This window comes from Microcaecilia unicolor, chromosome 3 (genome assembly GCF_901765095.1).
Source record: "Microcaecilia unicolor chromosome 3, aMicUni1.1, whole genome shotgun sequence".
Classification (NCBI taxonomy): Eukaryota; Metazoa; Chordata; class Amphibia; order Gymnophiona; family Siphonopidae; genus Microcaecilia; species Microcaecilia unicolor.
The window spans coordinates 456,712,930-456,729,875 of record NC_044033.1 but is presented as its reverse complement, the minus strand read 5'-3'; the positions used below and the strand labels follow the sequence as shown (position 1 = coordinate 456,729,875).

General features: G+C 47.3%; 1 protein-coding gene across 1 annotated transcript in view; it reads right to left on the bottom strand.

Moving 5' to 3' along the window:
* MCPH1 (microcephalin 1) overlaps nucleotides 1-16,946 on the bottom strand; it is a 629,434-nt gene that overhangs the window by 560,859 nt on the left and 51,629 nt on the right. Inside the window, exons 5-6 of the mRNA XM_030198944.1 lie at nucleotides 15,176-15,290; nucleotides 13,907-14,047 (exon numbers count right to left, since the gene is read on the bottom strand). Coding sequence (XP_030054804.1) covers nucleotides 13,907-14,047; nucleotides 15,176-15,290 — 256 coding nt within the window. The remainder of the gene's footprint in view (nucleotides 1-13,906; nucleotides 14,048-15,175; nucleotides 15,291-16,946) is intronic.

Genomic DNA, 16,946 nt, shown 5'->3' with positions numbered 1-16,946 from the left:
GGGGGAGGGGAATCCGTCCAGCTCATCCCCGCGGAGCGGGGGAGGGACACCACACCCGCCGATGCGGGGGGATCTGGCTTATCCTGCAACCGCAACCGCGGGAGGAGCTGACTGACCCTAACACCGCCGAAGCGGGAGGGGTACAAAGCTGCCCTACAGCCGCACGAAGCGGGAGGGAGTGCCGGCAGAATTTATGTCTCAATCCAGCCCCGTAAAACGGGGGGGAGAGGAATGCAGCAGCTCACTGTAACACAAACTCGTCTCAACTCTTGAAGAATCCAAGTGAAAAAACTTGAACACGAAGTCTTTCTGAAGTAACTGAAGACTAAACTTGAACCTGAAATGCAACCAGAATAAAAACAGTATAGATATCTGGGAGGGGCTATGGATTGATCAGCTATGATTAATGGAAAGAAAATTATCAGGTATGATTATACATAATTTTACCTTCCATATCATCAAGCTGATCAATCCATAGACTGGTGGGATGTACCGAAGCAGTACTCACCCAGGGCGGGACATTGAAATCCCTGACCTCAACACTGAAGCTCCAAACCGGGCCTCCGCCCGTGCAGCCACCGTCAAACGGTAATGCTTGGAGAATGTATGAGCCGAAGCCCAAGTTGCCGCCTTGCATATCTCTTCCAAGGAGACGGATCCGGCCTCTGCCATCGAGGCCGCCTGAGCTCTTGTGGAGTGAGCCTTCAGTTGGATAGGCGGCACCTTCCCCACGGCTACATAAGCCGCTGCCATGGCGTCCTTGACCCATCTTGCCACTGTAGGCTTAGCAGCCTGCAGACCCTTACGAGGACCTGCAAACAGGGCAAACAGATGATCCGATTTCCGGAAATCATTGGTCACTTCCAAGTATCTGATGATGACTCGTCTCACATCCAGATATTTAAGAGCAGAGTACTCCTCTGGGTAGTCCTCCCTACGAAAGGAAGGGAGACAGAGCTGCTGATTCACATGGAAGCGAGAACAATCTTGGGCAGGAAGGAAGGTACTGTGCGAATAGTCACTCCTGCCTCAGTGAACTGCAGAAAAGGCTCTCGACAAGAGAGCGCCTGGAGCTCGGAAACTCTTCTGGCTGAAGTGATAGCCACCAAAAAGACTGCTTTCAACGTCAGGTCTTTCAGAGATGCCCTTGCCAAGGGTTCAAAAGGCGGCTTCTGCAATGCTCTTAGCACCAGGTTGAGAATCCACGCAGGCACCACTGAGTGCAGAGGAGGGCGCAGGTGATTAACTCCCTTGAGAAAGCGCACCACATCTGGCTGCGAAGCCAGGGAAGCACCCTTCAGGCGGCCCCTGAAGCAAGCCAGAGCCGCTATCTGGACTTAAAGGGAACTGAGCGACAGGCCTTTCGCCAGACCTTCTTGCAGGAACGCCAACACTGAAGAATTGGAGCAGTGAAGGGAGAAAGCGAGCCGTAGAAGTAGAGCGCTTCCTCGCTCTCAACATAGTGGCGATAACCTTGTCTGAGAAGCCCCTCTTCCTCAGACGCTGCCGCTCAATAGCCAGGCCGTAAGACCAAAGGGAGAGGGATCCTCCATCACCACGGGACCCTGATGAAACAGGCCCTGCTCCACTGACAGCCGCAGAGGATCGTCGACTGAGAGCCTGATCAAGTCCGCATACCAGGGACGTCTGGGCCAATCCGGACCCACCAGGATTACCCTGCCGGGATGCTTTGCCACCCGGTCTAGCACCCTGCCCAACATGGGCCAGGGCGGGAACACATAGAGGAGCTCTTGTGTCGGCCACCGTTGGAGAAGAGCATCTACTCCCAGGGATCGAGGGTCCCGTCCTCTGCTGAAAAAGCGCGGCACTTGGCAATTGGCCGATGACGCCATCAGATCTAGGCTCGGCTGGCCCCAGCGCCTCGTGATGTCCAAGAACGCCTGAGCAGATAGTTGCCACTCTCCGGGCTCCAAGGTATGGCGACTGAGAAAGTCCGCCTTGACATTCATGACTCCGGCAATGTGGGCCGCTGAAAGCTGCTCCAGGTTCGCTTTCGCCCACTGGCAAAGACTCATAGCCTCCTTGGCTAGAGGGGCGCTCTTGGTACCTCCCTGGCGGTTGATATAGGCCACAGCCGTGGCATTGTCCGACAGGATCCGTACAGGCTTCAACACCAGTACCGGGATGAACTCCAATAACACCAACCGAATGGCTCTGAGTTCCAGGAGGTTGATAGACCACTTGCCTCTGCAGGAGACCAGAGCCCCTGCGCTGTCCTTCCCAAGCAGTGGGCTCCCCAGCCCATCAAAGAGGCGTCTGTCGTGACGACAATCCACTCCGGGGTCACCAGAGGCATTCCTGCAGACAACTTGTCTGTCTGTGTCCACCAGCTCAGCGCCTTGCGCACTGCTGGGTCCAAGGGAAGGCGCACAGCATAATCCTCCGACATCGGAGTCCAGCGCAGCAGCAGAGATAGCTGTAGTGGTCTCATATGAGCCCTGGCCCAGGGCACTACTTCCATCGTGGCCGTCATAGAGCCCAACAGCTGCACGTAGTCCCAAGCCCGAATAGGAGAGGCTACTAGGAACTAGTCCACCTGAGCCTGAAGCTTGACAAACTGATTGTCTGGCAGGAACACTCTGCCCACTTGGGTGTCGAATCGAACTCCCAGATACTCCAGGGACTGAGTCGGGCGCAGCTGGCTCTTCTTCCAGTTGATGATCCATCCCAGGGAGCTCAAAAGAGCAACTACCCGGTCCATAGCTTTGCCGCACTCTGCATAAGAGGGGGCTCGGATCAACCAGTCGTCCAGATAAGGATGTACTTGCACTCCTTCCTTTAGCAGGAAGGCCGCTATGACCCCCATTACTTTGGAAAAGGTCCGCGGAGCAGTAGCCAACCCGAAAGGGAGGGCTCTGAACTGGAAGTGTTGTCTCAGGACTGTAAAACGCAGAAAGCGTTGGAGAGGAGGCCAGATGGGAATATGCAGGTACGCTTCCTTGAAGTCCAAGGAAGCCAAGAACTCTCCTGCCTTCACTGCCGCTATAACAGAGCGGAGAGTCTCCATGCGAAAGTGCCGCACTTTCAAGGCCCGATTGACCCCTTTGAAGTCGAGGATAGGCCGGACAGAACCTCCTTTCTTTGGTACCACAAAGTAAATGGAGTAACGTCCCTTGCCAATCTGATTTTTTGGCACCGGAACGACCGCAGCCAGGCGGATCAGGTTGTCCAAGGTCTGCTGCACTGCCACAGCTTCGACCGGAGACTTGCAGGGAGAGAGTACAAACCCGTCTCTTAAGGGTCGGCAGAACTCTAGCTTGTAGCCGTCTCTGATGACTTCCAGCACCCAAGCGTGTGAAGTTACTGTGGTCCGCTCACCCAGAAACGAGGACAGCCGTCCTTCAATCTGCACTGGGGCGTGGACCAAAGCCCCGTCACTGGGTACGAGACCCTGGGGGAGGACCGGAGGGAGCACCTCCGGGACGGCGGTCTCTGCGAAAGGAATGCTGCATGGGGGAGAAATTCCTCTTGAAGGAAGAGGGGGCAGAGGAGCCCGGCCGGGCGGTACCGACGGGCTTCCTGCAACCGTCCTCTGGAGGGACCGGGACGGGTACTAGCCCGAGCCCTGACCTCTGGTAACTTCTTGCCCTTAGACGTGCCGAGATCGGTCACGATTTTGTCCAGCTCGACCCCAACGAGCAGCTTGCCTTTAAAAGGCAATCTAGCCAGACCACCGCCGCGCAGAGACTGTCTGAGCCATGCCTTTAGCTGAGGCCCTCAAGACATCATACAGCAAGACTGCCAATAGGCTAGGCCCGATCCCAGGGCCGGCCAATCAACCCTCAAGGAATGATCCGAGGGGGAAGCCCGCTGCACCATAGTCAGGCACGCCCTGGCCACATAGGAACCGCAAACCGAGGCCTGCAAACTTAAAGCAGTTGCCTCAAAGGACGACCTTAAGGCCGCCTCCCATCTTCTGTCTTGGGCGTCCATTAGGGCCGTGCCACCTTCCACCGGCAAAGCCGTTTTCTTAGTCACCGCAGTGATTAAAGAATCCACAGTAGGCCACAGATAGGCCTCACGTACACTTTCAGGTAAAGGATAGAGGCGGGACATAGCCCTAGCCACTTTAAGGCTCGCTTCCGGGACATCCCATTGAGCCGAAATTAAGGGGTGCATGGCTCATGCACGTGGAAGGTTCTAGGCGGGCGCTTCGTCCCCAGCATAATGGCAGAGCCAACAGGGGCTGAGGGAGAGACGTCCTCCGGAGAGGAAATCATCAAAATGCCCATGGCCTGCACTAACAGGTTGGGCAAATCCTCTGGGCTAAAAAGCCGCGCTGCAGAGGGGTCATCCGCTCCATCCGAGCGGGGATCCGTCTCCTCCAAGGAATCCGCAAAGGACCGTTGGGAGACCTCAGACACGCTGCCCTCATCTACATCGGAGGAGACAAAGTCCTCCAAGGCCTGGAAATCAACCCGAGGGCGTTTACCTCTGGGAACCTCAACCTCTTTATCAGAAGAGGGAGCAGGGGCAGCGTTTGGCATGAGGAAAGCCTGATGCAGCAGCAAAACAAACTCGGGGGAGAAACCCCCCAGACTGTGCACTTCCGCAGCCTGGGCAACCGCCCTAGACGCACCCTCAACCGGCGCTCGCAAGAGCGGGGGAGAGACATGCTGCACATCCAAAATGGCGTCCGGCGCGACACTCCGCGAAGGAGCCGCGCGGGAAGAACGGCACTTAACTGTAGCCGCTTTTGTGCCGTTGCCCAAATTAAGGGCGTTCATGGCATTAATGTCTCCAACCTCAAGGGCGGCCCACGAAGAAGCCGTCCGAGCCGCGTGGCCGGCCAAGATGGCGGAGGCGAGGAGCGGGGGATGGGCGTTTATGGCGGGAAAAACCGCCACGCCGGAGGAAGGACCGGGACATTCATCGGTCACGAAACTGTCACCCAACAAGGGCGAATCAGGCTGTAAGACCCCCGCATCCCCTCTAGAAGCGCTCAAGCGATCCGGGGAGCGACCCTTTGCGCCCTCGCCCTCCAACGCCATATGCCACGAGGAGAAGAATCGGGGAACCCCCTGCCCGCTATAAAAAGGTAAAATTACCTGCTTGCCGCTCCGAGCTGTAACGAACTGGTGTCCCAGTGAGTAGCTGCAATGAACGTTTAAATAAACGTCGAAGTAAACGCCTTTAAGGACGTTTAAAATTTTTTTTTTTTTTTTTTTAAACGGAGCCAGCGGGAGGGGGGAGAAAAGGAGGGACCTGGCACCACCAGGTTTGCACTTGCTCAAAAGAGCCCTCAACCCCAGGCCTCAACAAAACCTAAGGATTAGGCTTGGAGGCCTAGCCAGAGCTGCTGCTGTGTGTGACCACCACCTGCTGAGATAGAGAACATACTGGGGAGTTTCCGGCAGCACATGACCACATATAGGGAGGCAAAGTTTGCTCTCTATCTCCACCTGCTGGTAGATGGACACAACCCACCAGTCTATGGATTGATCAGCTTGATGATATGGAATTTTTGATTTTGCAGAGAACAGATGATTATTAGTTCCCATTCACACAACCAAGCTTGAGTTTTCGGGTTTTCTGAAACCAGATGATTATTTTCAGCTGCAGTTTCAGTTTTGGTCAATACTTACAAAACAGTTTCGGTCAGCATCTACTAGGTACAATGTTCAATCATCCCTCCAATTCCAACAAAATTACCACGGCCAGGCCAACTGCATCAAAGCCAGCAGACTACAAAGGGCAAAAAAAAAATATAAAACCCCAAACAAACAAAAACCTACTACAAGCTCAAAAGGTCCATAGACCAACCCCTCAGAACAGACACTTCCCAATGGACTTGATCGCTGGGCCACAAACCATAGAGAAATGGGTCTCCTGAAGAATCCTATTGTACAGTCCCGTCTGCATTATCTGCTGCAAGCAGAGTAATACAGACAACTTCCAGTCTGTACCACCCCTTATATGGCAACGTCAATGAAAAGTTCACCTTCTCTGCCTCCTTCTCCTTGTAGAGTGGCATAAACCATCAGTGTGGACTGCTCCAGCAAGATAAAAAAAGAATTGTTTTATGTTATTCTTTACAGGATAATGTAACTAATTTATATTAGTAAATAAGAACATAAGCATTCCCATAGTGGAACGAAGGTCCATCAAGCTATTGAACTTTTTCGGGATCTTGCCAGATATTTGTGACCTGGATTGGCCACTGTTGGAAACAGGATGCTGGGCTTGATGGACCTTTGGTCTGTCCCAGTTTGGCAATACTTATGTACTTAAGCCCAGCATCCTGTTTCCAACAGTGGCCATGCCAGGTTACAAGTACCTGGCAAGACCCCAAAACAGTACAATATATTTGATGCTGCTTATCCCAAAAATAAGCAATGGATTTCCCCCAAGTCCATTTTAATAATGGCTTATGGACTTTTCTTTTAGGAAGCTATCCAAACCTTTATTAAACCACGCTAAGCTAACTGCTTTTACTACAATCTCTGGCAAAGAATTCCAGAGTTTAATTTCATGTTGAGTGAAGAAATATTTTCTCCAATTCGTTTTAAATTTACTACTTTGTAAATTCATTGTATGCCCCCTAGTCCTAGAATTTTTGGAAAGAGTAAACAAGTAATTCACGTCTACCATTCCCACTCAACTCATTATTTCATAGACCTCTATCATATCTCCCCTCAGCTGTCTTTTCTCCAAGCTGAAGAGTCTTAGCCATTTTAGCCTTTCCTCATAAAGGAAGTTGTTCCATCCCTTTTTATCATTTTGTCGCCCTTCTCTGTACCAATTTTAAATACACTATATCTTTTTTGAGATATGGTGGCCAGAATTGCACAGAATATTTGAGGTGCAGTCGCACCACGAAGCGAGCGATACAAAGGCATTAAAACATCCTCATTTTTGTTTTCCATTCCTTTCCTAATAATACCTTATTTGCTTTCTTAGCAACCGCTGCACACTGAGCAGAGGGTTTCAACGTATCAACGATGACACATAGATCCCTTTCCTGGTTGATGACTCTTAATATGGAACCTTCCAATACGTAGTTATAGTTCAGGTTCCTCTTTCCCACATGCATCACTTTGCACTTGCTCGCACTAAATGTCATCTGCTATTTGAATGTCCAATCTCCCAGTCTCGTATGGTCCTCTTGTAATTTTTCACAATCCTCTTGTGATTTAACAACTTGAATACCTTTTGTCGTCAGCAAATTTAATTACCTCACTAGTTATTCCCATCTCCAGATTATTTATAAATATGTTAAAAAGCAACGGTCCCAGCACAGACCCCTGCAGAACCCCACTATCTACCCATCTCCATTGAGAATACTGACCAATTAACTCTACTCTCTGTTTTCTGTCTTTTAACCAGTTTTTAATCCACAATAGTACACTACCTCCTATCCCACGACTCTCCAATTTCCTCTGGAGTCTTTAATGAGATACTCTGTCAAATGCTTTTTGAAAATCCAGAGATATACAATATCAACTGGCTCACCTTGTTATCAACTTTAGAGTTAAATGTGCTAATGGCACTCAAATGTACTCTGACTGGGTTACTTTTGAGGACAGAATCAGAAAGATGGAGGGGGTACTCCATAAGGGTAGGAAGAGAGTACCTAGCAGGGTCAAGTGCTCTGGCTGAACACCAGAGGAAAAATCTTCTCCACTTGAAACAGTAACAGTTCTGTGCAGGTGGTTTCCTAGAGGCTAATAGCATTCTAGAGACTCCTTCTGGAAGGTTAAATGAATGTAAGTTTATGATGTCAAAAAGCACTCCATCAGGGCTAGAAAGTAGGGGTCTTGGTGGAAGAAGGACCCCTCATTATGTGTTATTAGGGCAGGAAAATGATGTAACCTCAACAGTTCCTTGGACAATAACTCTAGGAGAATTTGCACAGTTGCACAGGCGATCAGCAGGTTCTCCAACACTCACTGTAAACTAGATACCTGTCCCAACTACCTAATGAAATCCGCCCTTGACCTCACATCCCACCTAAACTACATGCTTCAGCAAGGTCTCTTCCCTAAGGGTCTCCCCCTGACCGGCAAGTCATCTAGGACAGACACTTTTACTGCGGCTATGCTCTGCTGGAGCCAGTCAAAAGCTTGTCCCTTGTTTTGACTGGGGAGCAGCAGGGGCCTTAGGCTCATGTTGTTGACGTGAACAAGCACTCTGGGACTGAGCCTGAGTAGGCTGGCAAGCCAAAGGGGTGTACCTATGCCTAGAATAGTAATAGGAACAACTCGGTTGCTTGCCAAAAACCCTCTTAGCTAAGGAGGTGGATGCAAAAGGCACCCAGCTTGGATGGCAGTCAATACCGGGACCACAAGCAGCGACAGCATTGGAGGCCACACTGCAGGCTGAGGGCCAGATGGGGTCACAACAAGAGGTAGGGTAGGCACAAGCACCCCCGACACCGATGAACACCATTAAAAAAGGTCATCCGGCAGCTCTGGAAGCAAAGCCTGGATGCGTTCATCGAGATCTGACACCAGGAAAACCTGGGGTGACAGTTGAGGCACAGGTTGCAGAACCACTCAGTTCAATGTGGCAGTGGGATCTCGGCTGCTTAGAGACAGGAACATCGGCACCTCCTGTATGGAGGAGGATCACCGAAACTTCTTGGGTGCCGAATCCTTCGACGCCCCTGAGATCACGGCAGCATGCATCGAGGGTGACCGATGACAATGCTTCTTGGCCATTGCCGAAGCGTGTCACCAAGGCTCCTTGGCGCAGAGAACGTCTAATCCTCATGTCGCCTCGGGGTCGGGTACGACAAAGGATGGTCTCGGGGGGGGGGGGGGGGGTCTGCAAAGCAGGAGGCCTTGAGAGAGGTGGAGACCCACTCGACGCCTCACTGCTCCCAGTGTCTAAGGGTCTAGAAGCAGACATGTTTACTCACACTCCCAATGCCGATGCAATTATCAATGAAGAAGCCTCCAACCTTGATGCCGATGCTGACATCGAAGAATTGGACTTACTTAAGTACATAAGTATTGCCATACTGGGACAGACCGAAGGTCCATCAAGCTCCATATCCTGTTAGTGGCCAATACAGGTCACAAGTACCTGGCAAGATCCCAAAATAGTACAATACAGTTTATGCTGCTTATCCTAGAAATAATTAGTGGATTTTCCCCAAGTCGATTTTAATAATGGTCTATGGACTTTTCTTTAAGGAAGCCATCCAAATCTTTTTTAAAACCCGCTAACAGCTTTTACTACATTCTCTGGCAACAAATTCCAGGGTTTAATTACACATTGAGTGAAGAAAAATGTTCTCCGATTAGTTTTAAATTTACTGCTTTGTAGCTTCATTGGGTGCCCCCTAGTACTAGTATTTTTGGAAAAAGTAAACAAGCGACTCACGTCTACCCATTCCACTCCACTAGCTTCAAAAATTCTCTCTCGTTGAGCCTCTCAGGAAATCTGGGTCCTCTTCATCATGCGAAGGTAAGTACACGGTGAGCAGAGCTATAATTGAGCACAAGACACTGCAGACACCAAGAATGGGTGTCCTTTCCCGAGACAGTACGATTGCACCCAGTACAGTGCATGAAGCCACTGGGAGTCTTCGTGAACATGGACAAGAAAACTCTGCCAGCTAAATCAAATGACTCAATGGTGTCTGAAAAAAAGGGCAAGGTATGTTGAGAAAAAGAACCGGCCGAAGTAAGGGCCTAAAAACAACCCGATGATGTGAAAAAAAGAAGGAAAAAAAATTAAAGAAATTCAAGGAAAGTAAAAATGAAGTCCTATAAGAGGAGCCACAAAGAAAACGAGAAATAAATACAGCCAAAAAAAAAAAAAAACCTCTCAGACAGGACGAATGAGAAGGCAAACAGAAACTTCTCCTCACGCAGAAAAATAAAAAAAGACCGCACTCTCCTTTTAGCTTTGACAAAATGCTGGGCCAGGCAACGCGTATCGGCATCACCCACTTACACTTGTCCTATAAATTAATTCTTACCTCCAACGTTCTGAGGCTGCCTGGAACTGTGGTTTCCGTCCAGAGCTGCTCAGGAAAGTGTAGTAGATAAAAGTGACGTCATTCCTGAAGTACCACTGATTGGCTGCGCCTCCAGCCCGACGCCCAGCAACAAAACGCGACCCAGCCAGCACGAAACAGCAATCCAAGCAAACAGCGACCCAGACAGGGGGAGGAGTAGGGAAACACGCGGAGCGTGTTTCCATACTCCTCCCCCTGCCTAGAAATCACTGCAGACTGCCTGCCAACCTACAGAACTAACCACCCTCAATTGGAGAGCACGAAGAGGGAGGGCGGCGAGGCGGCAAGCGGAGGAGGCGGGTGAGGGCTCAGGGCGGGGTCCAGTAGTGGCGAGTCAGAGGAGGGGGGAGGGAAAGCGCAGCGGGTCCAATTCCAGCGCGGCCGTCATCCCCGTTCACTCAAAAGAAAGCAAGCAAAGCTGTGACATGCTGCAGGACGTTCAATAGACAGGAGTGGAAGTGAACAAAGCAAGTCTATGGTAAGCACGGAAGCCCATTGGTTAATCTCTGATTCCACTCCCCAAAGCAGCCGTCATTCCTATACACTCAACAATAAAAAAGGAAACCTAGGAGCTGCTTCTCATTGTCCTTTTTACAGCTGTTTCCACTGGACAAAAGGAGGGGGGAGACACACAGACCCTGCAACTGGGAGGGGGGGAGGGGGGACCCTGCAACTGGGAAAAAGGAGGAAGAAATGGAGGGGGGGACCCTGCAACTGGGAAAAAGGGAGGATGGGAGGAGGGGGGACCCTGCAACTGGGAGGGAGGGGGGACACCCCTGCAACTGGGCGAGAGGGGGGACCCTGGCACATACTCTCATTCTCACACACACACTCGCACCCAGTTTCACTCTCTCTGTCACACACACACACTCGCACATTCACACTCTCTCAAACATACACACTCCGAGGAAAATCTTACTAGAGCCCATTTCCTTTAAAACAGAAATGGGCCTTTTTTACTAGTGAGAATATAAGAGCCTGCTTGTCCTCAGAGAACACTCTCAACCTTCCTGTTTTATCAGCTCGTAACCTTGTGCTTATCTTTGACTCCTCTCTCTCTTTCTCTGCACTTATCCAACAGACTGCTAAAACCTGTCATTTCTTTCGCTATAATATTAGCCTTCTCCTCAAGTCATTTCATTGTCTCCTTATCCATATCCACATACAGTTCAAACTACTTTGACTTACAAGTGCATTCACTCTGCAGCTTCTCTTCACTCTTATCTCTCCCTACCCTCCTCCCCCGGAACTCCGTTCATTGGGTAAATCTCTTATCTGTACCTTTCTCCTGAGCCAGTACGTCAAGCTCCATCTCTGGCCATCTTCAAATCTAGGCTACAAGCCCACCTTTCTGATGCTTCTTTTTAACTCCTAACCCCTATTCATTTGTAAAGTACCCATATACGTTTTATCATTCCCACCTAGTAAGTCCCTTATCCCTTATTTGTCCCATTTGTCTGTCTTGATTAGATTGTAAGCTCTCTTAAACAGGGATTGTCTCTTCATGTTCAAGTGTACAGCACTGCGTACGTCTAGTAGTGCTGTAGAAATGATAAGTAGTAGTAGTAGTAGATGACAGAGGTGGTAAGAACTAATTTTTTCCTGTTTGTTCAGGTAATACATCACAACCTGGTTGTATGTGCGAACGAGTATTATCTCATTGAGTATGCAGTCCTGGAAAGTTTTGAGAGCGTTCCAGACTGATCGCAATTCCAGGAGATTGATATTTATTAGAATTTTTTTTTTTTTAAGAATTCACTCAAGGTGGTATACAGTAAGAGTAAATCAAACATGAGCAACAGAATTACAGCATTAAAAATATTCAAACAATAAAAAGTATGGCATAGTATACTATTTACAAAGTCATCCTTTCTCCGGTGGGGACCACTGAGGTGAGCTTCCCAACCTACCATGGAGGCATCTGTGGTGAGGAGTCTGGCGATGAAGAAAAGGGTGAAACAGGAAGTCCCCTGGTGAGATTTTGGGACACCATCCATCACTGTAGAGATTGGAAGAGATGTGGAGTAACTCAAATACAGGCTGAAAGTAATCCCATGGTTTGGGACCACTGAGAAACACTGAAGTGGAGTCGAGCCAATTGTGTTACATGGCCTGCTGAAACCATGTGACCGAGCAGGTGGAGCATCTGATGAGCAGCTACCTGGATGGATTTGGAAACCTGAGCGGAGAGATGCATTATGTTGTTTGCGCTTGGTTGAGGGAGGAAGACTTGGCCCTGAGTAGTGTCTAAGAGAGCCCCAATGAACTGTAAGATTTGAATAGGTTGAAGATAGTATTTGCAGTAATTTACCACAAAACTGAGGAGTTCTAGGAGCATTAAGCCAGACAGAAATGAAGTCTGTACCGCCTCTTGGGAGGCTGCCTTGATTAACCAGCCATCAAGATAGGGGAAGAAGTGTATGCCCCATTTGCAAAGTGCTGCAGGTAACACTATCAGGCATTTTCTGAAGACTCGAGGAGCTGAATCCATGCCGAACGGTAAAGCCTTGTACTGATAATGCACAGTCCCACAGCTGAAGTATAAGAACATTCAGTAGGTAGAGAGGATAGTTATGTCAGCGCATGCCTCCTTCAGATGTAGAGAGCAAAGCCAGTCACTGAATTGGAGCATGGGGAGAAGTGACTGCAGGAAAACCATGCAAAATGTTTGAGTAGGAATTTGTTTAAATCTCACAGGTTGAGAATTGGTCATACTTCCGTCATTTTTAAAATGAGAAAGTACCTGAAGTAAAACCCTCAACCCCCTCCGGCAGAACTATTTCTACTGCATTCTGTCAGAGGACGGCAGAGAGCTCTTCACAAAGTACTATTAAGACTCTTGTGGTGGATGGTTGGGAGGTCTTTTTTCCCCATCGCAGAGTATAACCCTGCTGTATGATATGTAGCACCCAATGGTTAGATGTTATGAGCGGCCACCTCTGTTGAAAGATGGTAAGTTGTTTTTTTATGCTGCAGGTCCCTCAATGCACATGGCACCAAAAAGAGGATGTAGAGTCCTTACATGGTCCCAACTTGGACCCTTTTGATGTTGAATTGATGCTTGCTTTAAGAATCCTTGCTTACATGTGCAAGCAGAGGCCACACTGTATGTCCCGGTGCTCCAGATCTAAGCACTGAACATACTGATTAGGGGGGTCTGTTCCTGAAATGATCCTATTGCATGAAGTACACTTCTTAAAGTCACTTCGCACCCTTAATGACATGGAGGCGACACAAAATCAAAAGGCTCAATGGCCCGGGAAGCTTGAATAGTACGTCTGAAAATGGTTGATGCTTCCCGGCCAAACAAAGGGCTCAGAGGCCCTAAAGGCCGAAAAAAAAAAAAGAAAAATAATGTGAAAAAAAAAATCAATAAACTGAACAAAATTAAGAAAGAAACATAAGAATGTGAGGACAAATATGAGGAAAATATTCCAAAAAAGGGAAAGCACCAAAAAGGCCAAGTCTGACGGACTGAGATTAGAAAACCACACTCTCTGCTCCGCGGAGAAACTAGACTGCTGGTCCCGCACTTGAGCGTTGGGCAGAAAGGCACCTGTGCATGCACGGTGAAGGCACTGCCGCCTTAAAGTTTTAAAGGGACAGTGCGCTACGGAAATGACCACACCAGGCTCCGTGGATGACATCACCCACATATAAGAATATTATGTCCTCGGAGAAAGACCTTTTTCTGGTTCGAAAATGACTATGTTTGGCACTGGATTTTTGGACTTTTGCAAAATATCCAAAATCAGATTTGGACGTCATATCACAAATGCCCCTCTGCAAATTCACAAATTTCAGTGGCACAAGGAGAATTTAAATGCCAGTTCTCTGACTCCACAACTCATGATTCTGAACACTAGACCACACATTCTCATTATCTGCTCTGCTCTACTAAAGCATTAAATCACTTACCAGTGGGGGAAAGATTTTCCCTTTTCTCCTTCATTTCCTGTATTCTTTTTTCCATTGCACTGCAAGTGTCTGTAATCTTCGATTTAGGGCTGTACATTAATAAGCCACCCTCATCAAATAATAAAACTGGCACATCAGGTTCTTTATAAAAAATTAAAAAAGAAAAAAACACGAGAGAAATAAAATTAATGTTGCTTTGAATTAATGCACATGAGAAGTTTAGCATAGTATCTCTGCTGACAGACTATTTCAGACAACACTCATTAGAGAGCCTTCCTCTTTCCAACTCTATACATAACTTTGTCCTTGAACTTTTAGGGGGGGGAGGTTTACAGAAAATATCTCCTACTTGTACTTTATGTTTACTAAATATTTGAATGCTTCTGCTATATCCCCATCTTTCCCTCCTCTGTTGTGTTGTAGACACTATCATTTTGGAAGTCTCTCTCTCTCTCAGTCAATACTGATGTGTTTGGGGAGACTTAGGTTAACAGGAGACTGCACAACATTCATGGTTTGTGTGCACTTAGGACATGTGGAATGGTAAGGGGGCCTTGTCCAGTGCTACTGTCTCATATGTGAACCTGGTGTCCCCAGGTGACCACTCTGCTCACCATAACCTAAAGCTGGCCCTACAGATGGTTACCTGATGGTTCAAAAAGTCCAATTCATTTAAAAATCTGGTTTAGATGAAACTTTAAGCCTACAATGCTCATATCGCTCAAAACCTTAGCTTCAGAACTTTTAGTACAGGAACAGTGCTAGGCAGACTTTTACAGTCTGTGCCCTGAGAAAGGCAGGGACAAATCAAACTCGGGTACACATATAAAGTATTACATACCATGTAAAATGAGTTTATCTTGTTGGGCAGACTGGATGGACCATTCAGGTCTTTATCTGCCGTCATTTACTATATGTAAGGCTGTACAAAAGTCATCCCATCAGATTTTTGTTTTTTTTTTTGGGGGGGGGGGGGGGGGAGTAGAAAAAACAGACATTTTTGGGATCCCTGGCAAATCATATTTCAAGACAGGGTCAGTGCAGAGACATTATTACTTGGTAAATGACATGAGACTAACAGTATGTCTACTGAACCCAGCTCGAAAGCCACACGTTAATACATGCACATGAAATATCTACTTAACCATACTAACTTTGGTACCAAATGCTTAAAAGTTTCTGCTTTTCCAAAAATTTCTTATTTCTAATCAGTGGTCAGGCTAATTTCTCTACAGAATATGCATGGATGTTAAAACAACTTCTACTCACCAGCAGCTGCTTTTTGGACATCTAGTTCCTTAACCATTTTATCCAGTCTTTTCTGCAGTCTTCGATCATTTTCAGGCGTCTTTTCAATGAAATCTTTTGGTTGCATACACTTGTGCTTCAAAATAATAATGGACACAAAACCTTAAAGCAGTGCAATAAAATATAAATTTCAGTTTGGACAAACAAAAGTACAAAATGAAAGCAAGTAATTTTCCTTAAATAGCTCAGTTTTTATCCAAGGCTTTCAACAAGTTTCTGAAAGGGAGAAAATAAATACACAAATGATTGTACAAGAAAGCACTGGGGATATTTTCTGCTATTCGTGTAATGTTTTTGGGTAAGTATTCCACAACAATTTTTCTCTTAAGTTTTCATTCACAAGTTTTCTTATGGCCATTCCCCCCCACCCCTCCCCTTTCCTAAAGTTAAGCATGCTCTGGGCACAGGAGGTGCCATCTTAAAACTCTAAAACTAATCTAACTTGCTCTCTTTTTGGCTAAAATTGAACTTTTTTTTTTTTGTTACATTTGTACCCCGCGCTTTCCCACTCATGGCAGGCTCAATGCGGCTTACATATTGTATACAGTTACTTATTTGTACCTGGGGCAATGGAGGGTTAAGTGACTTGCCCAGAGTCACAAGGAGCAGCCTGTGCCTGAAGTGGGAATCGAACTCAGTTCCTCAGTTCCCCAGGACCAAAGTCCACCACCCTAACCACTAGGCCACTCCTCCACTTATATTCAATAACCATGAATTTTAAACTTCCTCCAGGACTTACTCTGAGGGGACAAACTTCTATGTAGAGCAGGAAAAAGATACTTGTTCTGAACTGGCTGATGTTCCAGATGTTTTTTTCCCCCCAAAGATAGTATTGAGATTGCCTTTAGTAAGAAAATTTGATCTTTGGGAGTGCTGTTGATTCATCACGGAATAAGAAATCACAAGTAGCTAAGGTGGTTGGTACTGTATTTTTAAAATTAAGACTAGTCAGAAGGCTGAAGGATTATTTATCCTTTGAGAACATTCATTTAGTGGTTCAAAGCATAGTAATTCCTCACTTCAATTACTAATACCTTATTTCTAGGGTTACCAAAATATGCTTTACAATCATTACAGATCGCACAAAATGCTGCTGCCCATGTGCTTTTAGGAATGAACCATTTTGAACATATCACTCCTGCCCCTTTTTTTTGTTTTTAACATTGGCTGCCTACTGTGTATAGAGTGCAATATAGTATCTTACTACTGGTATTCAAAGTGATAACTAATAATATTTCTCCAGTGATTTCAGCAAGTTTGCATTCTCAGCCTTCTCGGTCCTTGAGATCAGTCTCTGGTAATATGCTTGATATTCCTTCTTTTAAGATTGTTTTTCTTGATAAGTATAGGAACTACCCTAACCCTTCCCACCTCAGACAGCCTAAAAATACTCAGCGTCATAATCAACCGCAACCTTACCCTTGAGACCCAAGTAAACTCTGTAATAAAGAAAATGTTCTACTCAATGTGGAAACTTAAACGAATGAAACCTTTCTTCCCAAGGGAAACTTTCCAAAACCTAATACAATCAATGGTCCCTAAGCCACGCAGACTACTGTAACGGAATCCATGCGGGAAGTAAAGAACAACTCGCAAAAAAACTCCAGACCGACCAAAACACAGCTGCGAGGCTGATATTTGGCAAAACACGCTTCAAAACCCCTCCGTGAAAAGCTACACTGGCTCCCAATCAAAGAACAGATCATCTTCAAAATCTGCACCTTGGTCCACA